The sequence below is a fragment of the Phoenix dactylifera genome, chromosome 9 (genome assembly GCF_051530095.1).
Source record: "Phoenix dactylifera cultivar Ajwa chromosome 9, Ajwa_hap1_PhDact_Kaust_v1.1, whole genome shotgun sequence".
NCBI classification, from domain to species: domain Eukaryota; kingdom Viridiplantae; phylum Streptophyta; class Magnoliopsida; order Arecales; family Arecaceae; genus Phoenix; species Phoenix dactylifera.
In genome coordinates this window covers 33447590-33467663 of record NC_143198.1, presented here as the reverse complement: position 1 = coordinate 33467663, position 20074 = coordinate 33447590, and the positions used below count along the sequence as shown (strand labels likewise).

At 36.1% G+C, this 20074-nt stretch overlaps 1 protein-coding gene across 6 annotated transcripts; it reads left to right on the top strand.

Moving 5' to 3' along the window:
- The first annotated feature begins 1170 nt into the window (after positions 1-1170).
- TTN7 (Structural maintenance of chromosomes (SMC) family protein) lies at positions 1171-19697 on the top strand. Of its 6 annotated transcripts, none has more exons than XR_015969175.2 (31): positions 1171-1308; positions 1953-1987; positions 2116-2191; positions 3403-3441; positions 3579-3646; positions 3748-3819; positions 5181-5260; positions 5357-5435; positions 5551-5668; positions 5747-5922; positions 7196-7441; positions 7528-7649; positions 7746-7890; positions 8434-8606; positions 8697-8796; positions 9215-9351; positions 9443-9644; positions 11180-11267; positions 11348-11498; positions 12353-12503; positions 12629-12820; positions 12918-13101; positions 13184-13254; positions 13329-13480; positions 15256-15424; positions 15514-15660; positions 17484-17579; positions 18292-18466; positions 18820-19013; positions 19087-19207; positions 19337-19697. XR_015969175.2 is itself a non-coding variant. In XM_088705171.2 (30 exons), exons 2-29 carry the CDS (start codon positions 1973-1975, stop codon positions 19008-19010), a joined length of 3495 nt encoding a protein of 1164 aa, XP_088561297.2. In that variant the 5' UTR covers positions 1171-1308; positions 1953-1972; the 3' UTR covers positions 19011-19013; positions 19087-19296. The 6 variants fall into 6 exon arrangements, 4 of the variants coding, with proteins under 4 accessions (XP_088561297.2, XP_088561295.2, XP_088561298.2 ...); XR_015969174.2 differs by having other exon boundaries at positions 19087-19225; XM_088705171.2 differs by lacking the exons at positions 11348-11498; positions 19337-19697 and adding an exon at positions 12222-12292 and having other exon boundaries at positions 12393-12503; positions 19087-19296.
- Positions 19698-20074: the final 377 nt, after the last annotated feature.

The window sequence follows — 20074 nt, the reverse complement described above, 5'->3', positions numbered from 1 at the left end:
TTGTCTTCATCGTCCCCTTCATTCATTGAACTCCCCACTGCATTTTTTTGGGTCCTTCCTCTTCACCTGACTCTCGTCTTGAAAGGATAATCTGATCTAGCATGTATAATGCACGTTCAAGAGAAAATAAATACAAAATTTTGTGCTCTATGATATCTGAATTGTAAAGGAAATAAGTGGATTTTATCTCATTTTTTTTATTGAGGTCCCGCTCTTGAAAGAAAAAAGCGATTATAGTTGATTTAGATTTGGATCAAAAAATAAACGAAGGCATTAGAGACTTGCCTCACTAATAGGGACTAAAATCCATTATGTTCTTTCTTTGTTTCCTTGATAACTAATTTTTTTTATTTAGAAATTAGTATTATTTAAATAATTATTAGTTGTGTATTTTTTTAAAAAAATAGAAGGGATATTTTCTAAAAAATAGCTTGGAATGGGAATTTCTTAATATAATTAAATGCAGAAGATAATACAATCAATAGCTTGAAAATATGTATTTTTGTTTCTCCAAGAGCACGTGATATACCACGTGGAGAATGATGCTACAGATAGCATTTGAGTGCCATTTCTTTTAATCCATATTTTTATTTTTATTTATTTGAAAACAATAAATTTTTGATGCTAAAAGCTTTAGAATTCATGTAAATACGTTTAAGGATAAAGGATAAAAAATTTCATCATTTTAGTTTTTTTGGGAAAAAGGATAAAAACAATACTGAACGGCCGTTTGCTTTATCACCATCACCATCCTTTTCAAGCTGCATTCACCGTCCTTTTCAAAGCTGCATTTTTTTTTGGGAGAAAATTTGCAAACTGAAATTCAAAGCAGAATTTTGAGAAAAAATATGCGGCCATATTCATAATTCCTCTCATATTTTTCCGTGTACCCCACAGTCATGGTGCCTTCCGCATTTCTTTTCTAATCCGCTGGGTCCATCCGGAAAAGAGTGGCCTCTCCCAGAACGGACCACGCGTCTTCTCATCAGCGGGAGCGATAATAAAGTAGGATCGATCGTTTGTTACCATTGACTGCGACCCGCGACCAGCTCAAACTTAAAAGAACGCCATTATTTATTATTATTTATATTATTATTATTATTATTATTGCATCCTAAAACGTAAGCTTACACAGCACGCTACGTTTTCGGTACCATCTTACCCCTTAAATTATCCATATAAACTCTGTGCTCGCAACCGGGCAGAGTGTTTTTCGTTTTTCAGGTTCACTTCCAAGCGGGAAAAATCCCGTCCAACTGGCTGCCATCATCTAATCTCTCTCTTCGCCTCGAGGGATTTCTTCTCCAGGTATCCCCTTCTTCTCCCTCCTCCACTCTCTCGCCCCTACGCCCCCTTCTCTCTCGCTCTTCCACAATTGGGGCAGCAGCGGCGTCGTCTCGCTGCGGCAATTCTCTCCTCCTCTCCTGTCGCCGAATTCTCGAATCTTGGCTTCCAATCCAATCCGGCCATTTCCTCGCATTTAGGGGGTTCATTTCGCTCTCAATCCGCCATCTCTCGCCGAATTAGGCTACGTTCTTCCCTTCACTGGAAATCTCCGGTCCTCATCCTTCTTCTTTCTTGCCCTCCCTTTGTTCTCAAATTTCTTTCTCCATAACAAATCTTGATCGCTTTCTTGCACGAGAACTACATCGGCGGCTACAAACAGCTGGGTTATGAATGCTTCTCCTCCGCTGATGCAGTGGTGAACGAGAAACCCTAGCTCCGGAATTAGGGTTTTGGCCGTTTATGATTATAAGACTAGGGTTTCTGCAACGCCGTCTGATTTTCCCGCCCAAGTTTTCTTTTCCCACGCTTCCCCCACTTTTCCTCGTCTTAGAGATTCAAATTAGCTGCAAACAGCTAGAGTTTTGATTTACCTGTACAATATTAAATTGGAACCCAAAATCAGAGTCTTTTTGGATGCTGATTCTTTTCTTGCGCTGTTTTCTTAGGTATTGCATGGTGTTTCGGGATGTACATCAAGAAGGTAATTTCTACTTCATAAACTGTTTCTCGTGGTCATGGCAGCAGGACTTATTTTCTCATTTTCTTGAAATCTTGGTGTATAATTTGAGTTTTCCCTTTTGTTTTTGCTTTCTATGAATTCTTGATCAGGTGATCATTGAAGGGTTCAAGAGCTACAGAGAACAAGTTTCTACAGATCCGTTCAGCCCTAAAGTAAACTGTGTTGGTAATTACTACCCTTTCCATTTTTGGGCTTGTTTTTTAACCCCCGACCCACACCCCCCCCCCCCCCTCCCTTCTTTCGCTCATACGAACTGTAATCAGTGCATTTTCTAGCTTCAGAAGAACGTGCTTACAACATTCATCTGACCTAGTCTCTGGAAAAAGGGAAATCTTACTCTAAAGGTTAATTAGGTCCAAGTAAAAACCTGTTACCAAACCTTCTCCATTGGTCAATTTTAACACCACCCTAGAACTGATCAACTCTGTCTAGAGGTTCTAGGAAAAATCCAGACTAACAGTCTGAAGAACCAGCAACTTATTCCAACTAACATGCATTTCTGTTATAACTGTCAGCTCCTTTTCTTATATGGGATTTTTAGTATCTAAAATCATGTGCACATTTTGGTGCACTTGAGCATGGTTCCAAAATTAAGCATGGTTCTCCTAATGCATAAAGCAGGAGACATGGGCTGAGCACATTTATGTTAGCTTTTGAACCAAATTCCTGCAGTGAAAATTTTTAACCTTTTGTTGAGAAACTATCATTCACTTGGATGTATGACAACCATAATCTTCATATTTAAACTACATTAATGCCCATATATATATATATATGTGTAATATATGTATATATGTATATATATGCGTATTTCTGTGTGTCTATATATATATATGCTTATATATGTATGTCTATGTAGTATATGTATACATATGTACATATATATACATTTATACATCCATGTATGTATATATATATATATATTTATTTATTTATACATAAATATATCTATGTATATATGTATTTATGTTGCATGTATGTATTCTATGTATATGTGTGTCTATGTGTCCACATGCATTCCTTAGCTAGGATGAAGGATTCAATTCAGGTGACATCCTATTGTTGAATAAAGAAACTAATCTAGTCCAAGCATGACCAGCCAGTGCTTCTTGGTAAAGTTTACATATTTCCTTGTATATTAAGGAAATATGCATCTTATTTCCTTTACATCCTTTTATTACATAAGGCCTATAAGTTTTAATGCATTAAGTTCATCAAGCTTTAATTTGATAGTCTTTAAGCATTTAACCATAACTCATGCTAATAGTTCACTTAAATAGACAGTTAACATTAGGATTCATGAAAGATAATAAGATATGGAGTGCGTAGTTTGATTTATGTGTAGTAACACATGTTGTTTTTTGTGTTCTTGGCAGTTGGTGCAAATGGATCTGGAAAAACAAACTTTTTCCATGGTAACAAATGTCATCTAAGTATTATGTTGAAGTCAAATATGATGCTTATTTGTTGTATCACATGGGTTCAGTTCTCAGCATGCTTACTTTGACCTTTTCCCCCTTTTTTCCAATATTTGTGATGGAAACAATTTTAGCCATACGTTTTGTGCTTAGCGATCTGTTCCAGAATTTGCGCAGTGAAGATAGACATGCCCTTCTTCATGTACGCTTCCTTTGCTTGGATTTTGTGCTCTGCATCCCCCTTTCCAGAAGAAACAGAGAAGTTTTTCATGCTGACTTATTTTGTTGTGGCAAATTGAACAGGAGGGTGCTGGGCACCAGGTTGTATCAGCCTTTGTGGAGATAGTATTTGACAATTCTGACAACCGCATTCCAGTAAGTTACTGTATTTGTTTTTTTATTTGAAAGAAAACGTTTTTTGATTAATTTTTTGACAATTGCATACAGACCACTATGTTGCTTTCAGATCTTTTTTTAGCAATTTGTGTTATGCTATCTTTTATTATGGAAAACAAAGTCTTCTGTCGAAGTTGGAGTCACGGTCCCAAAAGGAACAAGTATGAAAACCTAGGCTAAGAAATTACCAATGTAGGTCTCTATCTCACAGAAAGAAATACAGGGTCATTTTCGTATATTTTTGCAAAGGAGCACTGGCATTGGATGTGGTTCAAGTATTGATGAACACATGTTGCAAATTTTCTTGAACATGGTTCATGCATAACCTTGTAACCTCTTGGTAGCTCATAAGCCTGGTCATATTAATCAAGGTATGGTTTCTGGCGTACTACCCTTAAAATCGGCCGATAAGTACATTCAATTGGTCTCAAACCATCTAAGCCAACTAAGCCATATTTGGGAAGTTCCTCTCTCCACTCTATAATTTGCAGGCTGAGGATGAAAAGCTGATCCCAATTCTAATTTAGAGTGGGCTGTAATACATTTGGAAGGCATGTTGATTATATTATTGTTGTCCCTTGGCATAGAAGTTCAGTGATGCAGGTTGTTGAGGTGGCACGCACAAAGGAGGTGCCCCCGACATGGAAATTGGTTGCTATATGTTGCTGCACTGGTGGAGGCAACATCCATCGAGTAGGTTGCCCCCAGCCCTTGGTGTTGGGCCGTTGGCATGGGCTACGCCGGAGGCTGAACACTTTATGAACCTTCATTCACCCCTATGAGACGACCAACCCTTGTAACCATAACTAGGATTGGCGAGACTCCACTGATGTTTCTTTGAATAAAATTATAAGGATCAGGGTGGCTAGCACCCGCCCTAGTCTCTAATGATGGCTGTGCAGGAATCATAGTGTCACTTGCTATGTGCTTGGTCTGGCCATTGGGAGCACTTGTTCTCATTGTAGTTTCTTCATAACCCAGGTCTTGGAGACCCCATATTTCACCATGATAGAATTTGGCCTTGCCTTTCTTAAAAGCCCAAAGCTTCAAAAAGTCAGGCCTTTTTGAGAGCTTGACACTTCCGTTCTGTAAAGATTGAGGGGCTAGAAAATAAGTGGTCGAATTAGCTGTATTGCTATAAATTCATTTCATTGACAGATGGAATACTAATGCCACAGCTGAGACAATGACCGTGGTCCACAAATTGATTGCTAAAATTCAACTTGTAGGTGATTTCAGGCTATGTGATATTCCAATCTTATGCTCTGGCATCTTGAAACTTAATTACCTCTAATCTGTGTAGAGCTGAAATTGTAGGATAACCTGATGCTTTACTGCAGGTTGATAAGGAGGAGGTGCGGTTGCGGCGGACTATCGGTCTGAAAAAGGATGAATACTTTTTGGATGGGAAGCATGTCACGTATGGTGTTTCTTTTTCTCTAAAATTGCTCATGGCATTCTCAAAATATCATGACGTTTTGTAAACCAAATAATGCAACTGTGTTTTCTTTTCCAGTAAAACAGAAGTGATGAATTTGCTGGAGAGTGCTGGTTTCTCTCGCTCAAATCCATACTATGTTGTGCAGCAAGGGAAGGTAAACAAATGCATGGCTGGTGATTTTTGATTTTCGTTATTTCTTTTTTTACTTCTCGATTCCTTTATGAAGTTAAATGACAGCCCTTCAAGATTTTGTTTGTTATTGATTGCAGATAGCATCTCTCACTTTAATGAAAGACTCTGAACGTCTGGATCTTCTTAAGGAGATTGGGGGTACACGTGTTTATGAGGAAAGACGGCGTGAGAGCTTGAAAATTATGCAAGAAACTGGCAAGTTCGCCATTAGATGTTGAAAGATGCTGGTCTTTTATGTATAGGTTGTCTTACATGATCTTTGTGTGCCATCAGGTAATAAGAGAAAGCAAATAGATCAGGTTGTTCGCTACTTAGAGGAGAGATTGAGGGAACTTGATGAAGAAAAAGAAGAGCTGAAAAAATATCAGCAGCTTGACAAGCAACGAAGGTCACTAGAGTATACCATTTTTGATAAAGAACTTCATGACGCGAGGCAGAAATTAGGGGAGGTCAGTTGTATTAAAAAAAATTAAGGTGTAACCTGTATTACTCTTTAATTGCCAATATTTAACTATATAATATGAACTGGCTACTTTTTTGAATTGTGATATTAAATTTGACAACAGCCCATAAGTTGTTAGAACAAGATGTTACAGATCATTTTTTGTGTCTGATCTTCAAACAGTCCATTGAAAATTTCCATGCTTTTCTTTGTTTGACTTCCGTACAGCCATATGTAGGGACAAGAATGGTGGATATTGACAAAAATAAACACGGTATTCAACTGTGTGAGGACTCGTGAGGAAGGAGAGCGGCATGGGTTAGAATTCAACACAAGATAGTTAATGTTAAAGGGAACTGCCATACAGGTTTTCCAACTGCAAAATTGTGTGCTTTGTTAAAAGAAATAGACATAACAGAGCCAGTTATAATAAGTCAAAATTTGACACATGCTCAATTAAGAAACATTATAAATAAATGACAACAAGGATTTACATGCCAGTCCATATTTGTGTCTTAAAATACATGGCATGGTGCATGGTGACTGCCACAGTTGTAGGAGTGCATTGACACTAGTGTTCACCAGCACAACACACACCCGAACACAGGTGTGTACATGCATATTAGCGTATCAATATTCTATAGTATAAGGAAGTTTGGGTTGACATGTAGCTGGCCTGTGCATATATGCAAATCAGACCTACAGATGCTAATTCCTCTATCGAGGTCCTCAAATATATAGAGCTAATAACCTCTTTAGTTTTGACTAAATTGTTCGAGTATTCGGTGGCTTATTGGTACTGTTGTTTTCATAATTTCCATTGCGCCTCATGAACAGATGAAATCCATGGCATTTCCGCGCACATCCTTTAGATTTCCTTTCAAATCCTGCAAAAGAAACATGCAGTTGGAAACTTACATAGCATCTGTATTAATGATAATCTCAAAATCACCCCATTGAACCCCATTTATGAATCCCATCAATTTGAACTGCTCATTGTCCTTGCTTGCTGTTTACCTGTGCACATTTGTATCCTCTCTCTCTCTATCTCTCTCTAAATTTCCTGTAGCAGACCGAATGCTCGTCCTGGGATTTATTTTTTTCCATGAGGAATTATCATTTTTCAGTCTGGGCATTTACCTTCATCATGCATGATACAGTCCCATGCACATGGCATGCATAATGTAGAAGAGATTTAGTCCTGGTACTTTATCAATGTTTGGCTGGCTATTCCATCTCCTTATTTCTGATGAATGCTTCATGCTGCCTTATTTTTGTAGATAGAAGAAGCCAGGAAGAAAGTTTCTGAGAAGTCAACCAGCATGCACAATAGTGTGCTAGATGCCCATGAAAAGCTCAAGTTATTAGATAAGGAATTCAAAGTTTTCACAAAAGAGATACAAGGATTGAACAAAGAGAAAGAGACAATAGAGAAGAAGCGAACCGAAGCACTAAAAGTGCACACACAGATTGAACTTGATTTGAGAGACCTAGAAGAGAGAATTTCTGGGGATGTCCGAGCCAAGGTTTGTTTTGGGTGATGGTATATAAAGGTTCCTTGATTTCTAAACTTATGTTATAATTCCCTTTATTCACTGAAATATGTTGTCAGGAGGAAGCTGCAAGGCAGTTGGAAAGCCTGAGAAAAGAGATCCAGGAATCCAGAGATGAACTCAATACTATCAGGCCCTTACACCAGTCAAAAGTGGCTGAAGAGGAGGAAATCGCTAAAGGGTATTTATTAAGAGAAATTCTTTTTGTTTTTCAATCACTATTCTTTAGAGGGGTTTTTTTTTGTTAGAAACCAAATGATATTTGTTTTGAGAACAGAATAATGGATCGTGAGAAGCAGCTGAGCATTCTGTACCAAAAACAAGGCCGTGCTACCCAGTTTGCAAGTAAAGCTGCTCGGGATAGATGGCTGCAAAGGGAAATTGATGACCTTCATCGTGTTCTTTCATCAAATATGGCACAAGTAATTTGACAGTGAATCCTCTCACCCTCTGTTTATAGAATTATTGCTTGCTCAGTTAGCCTTTTCTGCAGGGAAGAGTATTGTCTTTATGAGAACAGATTTCCATTCTTTCTTCTACCCAAATATAAAAAAAAGGAAACATGTTCTCATAAAGAAAGCTACTCTGCTGTTGAATTTTTTTGACATATTGCCCTTTAACCTAGGACTATAATCTGGTGTTATGTACTTCAAACCTGTGTATTCTATGTATGATATTCTGATGATAGAGATCCATCATGCTCAAAATTCCCAGATAAGATATTTCATCCATTTATACCACTCAGGTCCACATGATATGTGTTGGAATTAGGTTCAGATTAACAATTTCAACCGTATGGCTGGGAAGAACCTGATCATGATGGCTTGTTACATATTCTTTATAGTTCTGGAGAGTCACCATTAACTTCTAATAGTTTTCTCTGTTTCCATGTTTGTCAGTATGTCAAGCAGATGTATATGATTTTTCCTTTACACATGCTTCCCTTTTTTCCTTGAAAATATTAGGAGAAAAAGCTTCAGGATGAAATCCAGCAACTTAAAGATGAGGATAGTAAGTTGGGGGCATATATTGAGGAGCGAAGAGCTGAATTGAAAAGGCAGGAGCTGCTCATCACAAAGGGCCAAGAAGATTTTAACAGTTTAAGAGGACAGAGGGATGAACTGCAAGATACAAGGAAGTATGATTTTTCATTGTTCAGCTTAGTTTTAAAGCAATTCATTTTTAGATATTCTTCTATTTTTTTTTATGGGGAGTGATCATGTTTCAGGTCTTTGTGGAAGAAAGAAACGGATCTTTCTTCTGAAATTGATAGGCTTAAAGCCGATCTTGTAAAGGCACAAAAGAGTCTGGACCATGCTACACCTGGTGTGAGTAATTCTTTCCCTTGCTGCTTTGTGTTTCCATGCTGTTCAACACACAAATTTTAAAGAACAATTTACCTGCCAACATGACTAGAAAAGGGCAGCCCTCTACCTGCCCGCATGACTCATCTGATAAATATCTTGTTATCTAACGATGTACATAGTTCATCGTTAATAATTATTGGTTTATCTATTATGTGTACTGAAGAGTACTAGCAAATTATCTTTGCCCTTTTCTTTCTTGTTAATGCTACATTTCCTTAGATCATAAGAAATTTATTTATACAGAAACAGTTGCTTTATATTGAGTTTTATAAAGTTGGCATTTTTAAATAATGTGCACTAATCTTATATAGATAGAGGCTCAGTTGTTTCACTTATTGTTATTGCAAGTGATGATGCATCTTCTTCCTTCTGTGCTTAGGATATCAGAAGAGGACTAAATTCCGTCAACAGGATCATCAAGGATCACAATATCAAAGGAGTATTTGGTCCGATACTAGAATTGATTGAATGTGATGAAAAATTTTTTACTGCTGTTGAAGTCACTGCTGGAAATAGGTCTGTGTGATCAAACTTTACATCCATTAAGTCCCATTGCTTAATGACGTAATAAGTTTCTCGTGACATTATTTTATCATACTATGTGCAGCTTATTTCATGTGGTGGTTGAAGCAGATGAGATATCAACTAGGATAATTAGATACCTAACTGCAGAGAAAGGTGGACGTGTGACTTTTATACCACTAAACAGAGTGAAAGTCCCACACATAACTTATCCACAGAGTCCCGATGTAGTACCTTTGTTAAAGAAATTGAAATTCCGTTCTGACTATGCTCCTGCTTTTTCACAGGTATGTCATGCGTATGTCATTCTTTTTCATAAAACATATTTATGATCTGCCTTTTATGTTGAAATGGACACAACTGTTTAACTATGCATTAAAAATTACTTTTTCCTGAGCAATTCATATATTCAGGACTGTCAATATGTCACAGTGCAAATGCCATAAATAAAAATGTGAATCACAAAGTCAATGGTTTTTACTTGGATCAGAATAGCGTCATCTGCTGCCTCTTGTTTTTGACCTTGCCCCCCTTCCTGAATGTGCTCAGTTTAAGTAGAATATTTTTAACTTGCATATGTGATTTAACATGCACTATGTCTTTCAGACGAGACTGTAATTGAACATGTACTGTCATTCCAAATGGAGCCTTTTGGTTTGTGCCACTTTATGCTTTGAGGCGAGCCTATCAAGGACAGGCTTGAAGTTTGTCATTCTGTCAAAATAGTTTTCCCCCCTTCTTTTTCCTCCTGGTTGAAATTGATTCTCAGAACCGATCCTGAAACTGGTGTCAGTCAATTTTGCCAACTTCAGTCAAAGCTGACCAATTTTGGTCTGTTTTTGGTGCTTTGGAGATTGAGAGATTTATTTCCCTTTCTTTTTTTTTGCTTATTCAGGGGCAATCGTCGAGCCTTTAGTAAGTTTTTTTTGCAAACATAAACTAGATTTCTTTGAGTTTTAGCAAAAATGAAGCATGCAGGTGTGGGATTGCGAAGCCATTTAAGGAAGCATGATTTTCAGATATATTGTTGTGCTATTTTTTAAAATTGCATAAATTAAGCAATACTTATAGACCTTGCTTACATTCATGAAGTGCCATCAAAGCTGAAATTCAGAAATCAAAGCTTTTTTTAGCAACACATGACTATTTAAAAAATGAATATGTATACCTGGTTGAGAACATTTTGATTTTGAAACGATATCTAATTTGATTTTCTGACTTGTATTGCTTTTCTGATTTATCTTCTAGATTTCAAGGTTTCATTTTATTTCTTTATTCTTCTAAACTAATTGTGATCCACACTTATCTTCTTTTAGTTGGAGAGCTGATGATAAAATCATGATCAGGAATCTGTCTAGGATGCACTTGAAGTTATTCTTTACTCTATTAAATTTACTCTACAATTTCTGGCTGGGCATATATTGTTTTGACTTGGCTTAGGGTTGGTAGGTTCTTGTCTGACCTGATTTCATTGCTTGAATAATCTCTATCAGCCATCTCATGCATCCATCTTACTTGCAAAAGTCTTAAATATAAAAAATTGGGTTGACAACCAGTATCCATTTCCACCTGCTATCCAGCACAGTCCAGTTCATAAATCAATATCCAGTTAGTTGGTTTTTGGAGTTTATGTGCATTCATTTACTTGCTCTGGTGGTTGTATTTTTGTATGCATCCGTTCATTTCCTGAAGCATGCTTTGGTTATTTGGTCATCTGAAAGTTGTTGAACATCAAGTCAAGTCGTTGGTACACATGGTAGTTGACATTGGCTGTTGATTTTGTCGACTCTTGCATTCATCCTGAACATCATGTTATAATCAGGTGTTTGGCAGAACAGTGATATGTCGGGACTTGGATGTAGCTACAAAGTTTGCTCGAACTAATTGTCTTGATTGCATCACATTGGAAGGTGCAGATCAGAACTTGTTACTCTTTTATTTACTCCTATTTTTGTGTTAATTGTTTTCCTGATTTTGAGCAACATACCAGGTGACCAAGTAAGCAAGAAGGGTGGTATGACGGGAGGATACTATGATTTTAGGCGTTCAAAGCTGAAATTTGTGAACATAATTAGGCAAAATAAGTTGTCTATCCATGCAAAAACAGCGGAACTAGATGAAATTGAGAAGAAACTTAAAGATATCCTTAAAAAAGTTACTAGATTTGCTTTTTTATTTTGTGTGTGTGTGGAGGTGGTGACAGTTCACCTGTATTGGATTCCAAGTTTTGCCTGTCTGGGAAGGGATTGCAAGAAAGCTGCCATAGTCCATTTTTTCTCAAAATTTTCTGCAATTTCTGCAACTAACATTTTCGAACTGCATGCAACTCAAAGATATGCTTATATGCTTTTTATGTATGTGTTTCAGTATGAAGCACACAAGATGGATGTGAAATATATATAATGTATGGCACCAAATGAAATCTGGATGTTGAGAAGGGAGTAAGCGAAATTGAAACTCAAGGATAAATCAGATAGTTGAAAAAGGTCAAATGTTGATCAAGTGAAAATAGAACTTTTATTAGAAATATTGTACTGGACTTCCAATCTTCATCAGGTTGGACAATTTGAGGAATCTTGGCAATTTCTACCCCAGTTGAGCTAAAACACAAATGGTATATGTGATTGCCTATAACTTGAAGTGTCTTTATTTGTTTTGCGTGCACTGCATATACGTTAGGGCATGTTAAAATCATCAAAGATTAGTTTATTGAAATAGTATAAATGGATTACGTTGATAGGCTAGATCTGTCCCCAGGGGTCTCTTGAGCTATTTGACAACTGCAATTCTCCATGCATCTTAAGTGGCCTAGCCCATATATGACCCATTTTTTGTTTATGCACAATACATTGTTCACGATATAGCATGGTTACAAATGCTCTTGGGGAGCGAGGGATGTGCTTCTTGTAAACTGCGCACTTGCCATTTCCTCTGGGTAAGTATTATTACTATAAGACTGCAGAAGGATGTTGGTTTTCCATTAACTTCCCACACAGATAGAACAGGAAATTAACAAGTTGGTTAGTGAACAACAGAAAATGGATGCACACCGTGGCCACATCAAGTCAGAGTTGGAACAACTTAAAAATGACATTTCTAATGCAACTAAGCAGAAGCAATCAATTGCCATAGCTCTTGAGAAGAAGGTGCTTATCAAGTTCTTTTGCTTAATCTGATTGTTTCTTTGCAGGTCTATCATCTATTCTTTGTTGATGCATCTGTAATTTGCTTAGACTTATTCTTCATTGAAATGTATTTTGTATTCTTACAGGAGAAATTGCTTGCAAATGCCCATAACCAAATCGATCAGATCCGAGCTGGCATTGCAATGAAACAAGCTGAAATGGGCACTGATCTTATTGATCAACTAACACCAGAGGAAAAAGATCTTCTTTCTCGGTTAAATCCTGAAATTACAGAATTGAAAGAAAAGCTTCTGTCTTGCAAAACTAGTCGAATGGATGTCAGTAAACCAGACATGTTGCACTAGGGCTTGTTACCATGGATGCATTATAAAACCTTCATACCTTGTTCTAATAGTTTGATCCTTGTTTTGGTAGATTGAGGCAAGAAAAGAGGAGCTTGAGACAAATTTGTCCACAAACCTTGTGAGACGACAGCAGGAGTTGGAAGCCATTATTTTATCTGCAGATTCTGACAACTTGCCCATGGAAGCCGGAGCGAAAAGGCAGGAATTAAAGAACTCTAAAGCAACTATTAATGAATTGACACAGCAGCTCAAAGGTTGGCCTCTCGTACCGATTTCATGCATATCTCATCTGTATAACTTGGGCTCATATCTAACTGATAATCATTCTTTCTACAGCTGCTGTGGAAAATATAGATAGTCTTACAAAGAAAACACGGGAAATAAGAAATTCAAAAGAAAAACTAAAGGTACATGCTAGTGTATATAGATGTTGTATTTGTGGGTTTTATTTTTATCATCTTTATTACTGTTTATAATGCAGACGCTTGAAGAGAACTATGAGAGGACACTTCAAGATGAAGCAAAAGATTTGGAACAGTTGTTGAACAAAAGGAATATACTTCTTGCCAAACAAGAGGATTGCATGAAAAAAATTCGAGATTTGGGTTCCTTACCATCTGATGCTTTTGAAATGTAATGCATTCTTCCTCACAAAATTCTACTGTTATGAACTGGTATATAGTTTAGTTTTGTGTATTAGTTGAGGGTTTTTTTTGAAGTAATGTAATAGCAGTTATATTGTGTTATTTGTAAAAATTCAGCGTTTGCACACTTCATTATTGAATAGCTCACAGTGCATTATTACTTTCTGTTTATCTCGGTGACTCTTATCTTTAGAAATGGATTACGACAACTAGACTCTGCATCGTATATGTTCGACCTCTTTGGCTTTAGTGGTGGTTGAGGGGATGAAGGTCCATAAAAGCCCTGCATGTTTTGGCATTAGGTGGCACAGGCTTTACTTTAATTTATACAATTGAAGTTTTTTTATTTGATGGAGTTTTAGGTGGCTTCTTGGTCTTTCTGTTTCGCTCAAAAAATTTAATAGACTTTAGAAATGCTTGTTTAGAGCATTCAGATTAATAATGTCATTTATATTTTGTACTTTTTTTCTTTTTCCGGTATGAATTTTGTTATGGTAGTAGAATAATTCAGTTATTTATTTCCAGATGTACTCCGGGGAGTCTTTTAGTGACTGATAAACAAAGTTAGAAGAAGTGCTTTCTTTTCCTTTTTCCAAGTTTTAATATGCACAATTTTAGCAGATAATCTTTATTGTTGAATATGGCTGTCATTGATGGGAAATGCTTGGATGAATGTGGTGTTGGAATGATAATGAATGTTTCCATTCAAGAGTGACCTAACCAAGAGGTATTTAACATTTGTGACCCCCTTTGGCTGTATTGCATGTTTATCTAAACTAACTAGCTTGCTTAAAGGTTAATAGGATTTAAAATCCATTTAAAACCTTCTCTTATTAACATAGCTAAAGTTGCAATGTGATGCTTTTGTATAATGTTTCATTTGTATGCGCTGGACAAATACAATGCTATCTGACTACTTACAAAAGAAACAGACAATTATTAAATTCTTAAGCTAAAGCAGAATAAGTTCACTTGCATTGCTTTGTGGAAAGTTCGGTTTCAACTGTAAAAATGATCTCCTTACTAAAGTTGCATATGAAAAGTTTTTTCATAGTAAGGATCAACAGCAACTATGGTCCACCCTAGACCAATTGAGTTGATGGTCTGAATTGGTGGCATTCACAGTTTGGAATGGTTCGAGGGTTGATGATATGTGATGGATATTTCACATAGACATTTGGATGTGATGGATATTTTTGGGTTTTATTCTCTGCAAGACATGAAGGTTATGGGCTTTGGGAAATGGTAAGGTCGCTCCATTGTGGCTTGGTTTCCCTGGGTTCGAAACATAGAAACAGTCTCTCCGCACATAGAGGTAAGGCTGCACATAACTGAACCTCATCAGATCTTGCAGTGGTAGGAGCCTTGTGCACTGGGATGCCCTATCCTTTGTAAGGCATGGGTTTAAATTTTTTTTTGCAGTATACATTACATGGTAACGAGCTAGAGTCATTTTACATTCGTAAAGTGGTTTGCTGAAAAGAGACTAGGATATAAGGATGTCAAACTGATGTATTTAAGGAATCTTGTGAAATATAGAGTTACTGGTTTCTATTTCTTTCACTTGTTCATCTCATATATATTTTTTACTAAGATCAGAACATTCCGAGGTTCTTACATTTTCAGATCAGGCTTTTGCCGCGTCAAATTTTCTCATAAGCCCATTCAGCTCTGGTTACAACTTGGAATAATTGTTTGACCTATTTGCTGCTGCTTGCAATTGTCATCAAATTATATATATATTTTTTCTGGACAAACTTGTAGATATAAAAGGAAAAGCACGAAAGAATTACAGAAGATGCTTCATAAGTGCAATGAGCAGCTGACACAGTTTAGCCATGTCAACAAGAAGGCTCTTGACCAATACATGAACTTCACGGAGCAACGCGAACAACTGCAGAATAGACGAGCTGAACTTGATGCAGGTGACCAGGTATTGACTTTTACTTGGTCCAAGTTACATGCAACCTTTAACTGATTCTTGTTACACCTATATTATTTCATGTCATTGCTATATTGCAGAAAATTAGAGAATTGATTTCAGTTTTGGATCAACGGAAGGATGAATCTATTGAACGCACATTCAAAGGTGTAGCAAGGCATTTTCGAGAAGTATTTTCTGAACTTGTGCAAGGTGGTCATGGCTACCTGGTTATGATGAAGAAAAAGGTTTGTTTATTTTTAAAATTGTTTTCATATATGTTATACATGGAGTTTTTTTTTTCTAAAGTTGAGTTTGTCTTCCTGAAGTTTCAGCATATTTTCTGTGTTTATATGCATATTGTTATTTGCTATGTCGACATATGTTGGTTATGGGAGCTTTAGCATTTAAAATTTGGGCACAATCATATGTATTTACTGCACATGCTTTGCTCACAAAAGTTGCTGCTGAGATGTTTGAAGGACTTACATTTAACTTATGAAAATTTGCTTTTCCTCAAGCACCCTTGCGTTTCGAAGGTGATTCCTGTTCTGAAAATTCAGACTTGAAAATAGCTTCCCTTTTTGTATTCTTTACCTTGAAAATTCAAGGAACATAGATTTACAACGGGATTCTTGTACAATTTTTAAAATTCAATTGGAGGGTTTTTAATATGTCAGGTTCCTTCCATTAGCATTAACTTGGATTTCTCTTTTTCTTGACACTAGGATTTTCAAAATCAACTGTCTTGTATGTAAGAAATTGAACTCAGATGATTCTTTTATCCAATTACAATTTTATCTTTGGTTTGTGATGCTTGTCTTAGCAACTTTATTTTTGTTGGAAAAGAGTATATGATGTTTTATCTTAACATGAGGAGTATGAATGGACAAACAAGTCAACACTATAAAAAATACTCTGGAGAAATTATAAATCATTATTTATTTGAAGTGAATTAGTGCTGAGTTATTTTGCACCCCTTTTTAAGGGCAGATGTTTTACTTATTTTAGTAAGTCAGTGTGGTCCAAAATGAATGGCAAGGACCAGAAAACTTACACTTCCATCTTTCAGAACTTATTGATGATAATGGGTCTCGAATTTCAACATTCAAGTCCAGTCTGCTGGCAAAGATGACCGCCTCAAGTTCAATAGTGATCCTGTGAGAGGTGCTCACCATGGATCTTGTCATAGAGTAAGAGTGTTATTTTATATATATATATATATATATATATATATATATATATATATATATATATATATATATATATATATATATATATATATATATATATATATATATATATATATATATATATATATATATATATATATATATTCCACGATGCTCTAATTTATGTTTTCCTATAAAAAGTTTGTAGCAAAAAACTTTTATTTCTCTCTATGGAACTATTATTTCCATCTCTCAAGGAGTCTTCAACGCATCAATGTCTAAGTTAACTAACTTAGGACACTTTGATTTAATTTTTAAAAATAATGATATATAAATATATCAAATTATATCTCATACCTGACTAAGATGACTAGTCAATTGTACTTCTTAATAATTAAAAAAGAAACTTCCGTCTATGCTATTCTACATTAATGAGAAAGAATAAAAATATCTGCATTTCATAATTAGTGTCTGATTTTTGAGCTGGTTGCTTGGACTCTTAAAAAAACTTTAAGAGTTAACAAATGCAATAGCATGCTCCAAACAATCTTTTGATAGTATACTTCAAAAGGCTATGCCAAGTGTTGAATATTCTTGTTGAGAACATGCAGGCTCTTTTTATGGGTTTTTACATATAAATGGCACTTATGATACATGCTCTTGTTTTTATGTAATAAGAGGGGTATTTATATTTCTTAGTAATATTAAAACTTTATTGATGGTAGCAGATATGATTTAATCTTATTGCATTAACAAGCTCATATTGACTTTTCTTGTATTAATCATATGTCTCATGTATCTCTTTTTTTTGTTATAAGCTGATAAGGGTAACAATCAATGCATTTTCTGTACATATGACCATCTTGACTAACGGATTTGAATTCCTTACCTTTCAAAAGGATGGTGAACTTGGTGATGATGATCATGATGAGGATGGGCCCCGTGATCCAGATCCTGAAGGAAGAGTTGAGAAATACATTGGTGTTAAAGTGAAGGCACGTACTTGTTAAAGAGACATCTTTTTCTATGCATGAACTTTTTCTGGTTTTGAAATTTAAATAAATTCAAGTAAAAATCATTTTTCTTCCTTAGCAAAAGCTGGTATAAAACACGAAAGGCATCTTGTATCGTGGCATTACAGGTGACCACAAGAAACGTCTATAGATTGTGAGACATCTATAGGCCTGCCAAGTTGCATTTCCTATGAATAGTTAGTATCTTCTATTTTCCAGACCATGTAATGTTGTATATTAATTAGTTGTTTTATATTACTCAGGCTAATGCTGATTGAATTTGTAGATCTCAAATCTCAAGAAAGACTCAAACCTTTAAAAGTGGAATAATGTCATTAGTACTCATCAGGGTAAAATTATGAGATGATTTGTTAGGTACTAGTACAAGGCAGGTGCTATGCACATGCCTGGGCCGATAGCTAATTTGGAGTCCGAAGTTGAGGCATGAGGGAAACTTCGCATGCAGAGTCCGAGCAGGAATTCTTGTAAAAGAGATATGGAGGGCATCTTGGGAAATAAAAAATGGAGCTGAATGACCCAGTCTCATGGATGGAAGAACTCAGGAGTTTCGATTTAATAGTAAAATAGATTGAACATTAGAGGACAAAATGCTCTCTTGACAACTATGCTATTTTTTAGTTCCTACCTGAGATAAGTTTCTGATGTGTTGCTCTGTGGCCTTTTTTTTTGTTAGGTTTCTTTTACCGGCCAAGGAGAAACTCAATCAATGAAACAATTGTCAGGTGGTCAGAAAACTGTCGTGGCATTGACACTGATTTTTGCCATCCAACGGTGTGATCCTGCTCCATTTTATCTGTTTGATGAGATTGATGCAGCATTAGATCCTCAATACAGAACTGCTGTTGGAAGTATCCTCCTGTTTAACTTTTGTTTACTGTGAGCAACACATACCCACTGGTATACGCACATGTTTGATAATGCATATATATGACCATCATTTGTAACCATTGGATTATTACAAGGCACCTCCTCTTGTTTCTTCAAAGGGATTTTTACTTAGCAGGGGCCTAATTCTTGGAACTTAGCAGGTCAGGGATCGTGTGAATGTTTGTCTAGGAGTCTGCCATCTTTCAGTCCTCTGATCTTTAGTGGTTTTCATGAATAGACAATTTCCTACATGATATACCTTGTTTACCATTGCTATCACGTTTCCTGGTCAATTAGTTTGCCTTTTTGTGGAATCTTAACTCTTATGTTAAAGATATGATCCGCCGTCTAGCTGACATGGCAAATACTCAGTTCATAACCACCACATTCCGGCCAGAGCTTGTGAAAGTTGCAGACAAGATTTATGGTGTGACACACAAGAACAGAGTTAGCCATGTCAATGTGGTTTTAAAGGATCAGGCTCTTGATTTCATTGAGCATGACCAGACACACAATACTGACTAATCTGTAAGCTCTTCCAATTGTCCAATTTCCGTTTTTGAATCCTGTTCTCTTGTTGACCACAGAACTTGATATGCAGGCTTGATCCAGTTACAGGCAGGCTTTCTGAAAGCCGAATTCCACGACCTGGAATGCGCTGTTTAACTGCATGTTTGCCCATGTGCATGTTGGTGGCGGTTGACTGTTGTAAGATTAAACATGTATGACCTTTAAGGGAAGTATGTATATAATACCGAAAAACTGAAATTTCATTGCCCATCTTTATGAACGTTCTATCATGTTGGTGATTTGTGCTTGATGTATATTTGTGGTGGTTGATTTGTCTGCAGATCTGTGGTTGTGAGACATGGGTCTTACCGGGCTTCTGGCATTGGAAGTTTTCGTGGATTGCTAATTTTGATCTCAGCTTTTTATTCAAGGATTTATAATATGTTTGGCCTCTGTTGCTAGCTCTTATTAGAGATTATCATAGGAAGTTTCAGTTTTTGTTTGTTTATTTTGCTTTCTAGTTTTCTGGTTGGAGAACTCAAACAGCTCTCTCAAAGAGAAGAAAACTATCCCGCGCCCAATACCGTCTGATGGAACATGAATTTAGCAGATGTAACCTGTGATTATGGCCTCTCTGAGTCTCAAACAAATGCTTTCTAGTCAAAAAAGAGTATATTGTTTTCAATGTTTTCTAGTTCAATATATCGGCTGGAGGTAACTGTTATATCGTGCATCAAATGACAATTAAATTAATTTTTAATATTATGATATAATATTTCTATTTGATGTAGAATTTAGAAATATTCAAATCTATAAAATTTAAAATATTTAGATGACAATCAATGGCTTGAAAGTCCAAATTGTGTAGTTTGGCTCATTGGTGGTGTTTTTGGTACAAGGAATGCATGGATAACAGATTTTCATAAGAAAATTTTAATAACTTGCACGTCTCATGACATGATTCATAATCCTGCTTTTCATTTCATGAAATCTTTTATTGCTTTTAAGAAAAAAAAACATTTAGGGCCAACATACTTTCGAAAGCATCCTAATATGTATGTATTTTTTATAATTTTTTA

Excerpts from the sequence above, each read along its gene's own strand:
- TTN7 (XM_088705169.2), top strand. Across the intron at positions 5,436-5,550 it reads ATGTTGTGCAGCAAGGGAAG|ATAGCATCTCTCACTTTAAT; the intron begins GTAAACAAATGC and ends TATTGATTGCAG. Across the intron at positions 11,268-11,347 it reads TGATTGCATCACATTGGAAG|GTGACCAAGTAAGCAAGAAG; the intron begins GTGCAGATCAGA and ends GCAACATACCAG.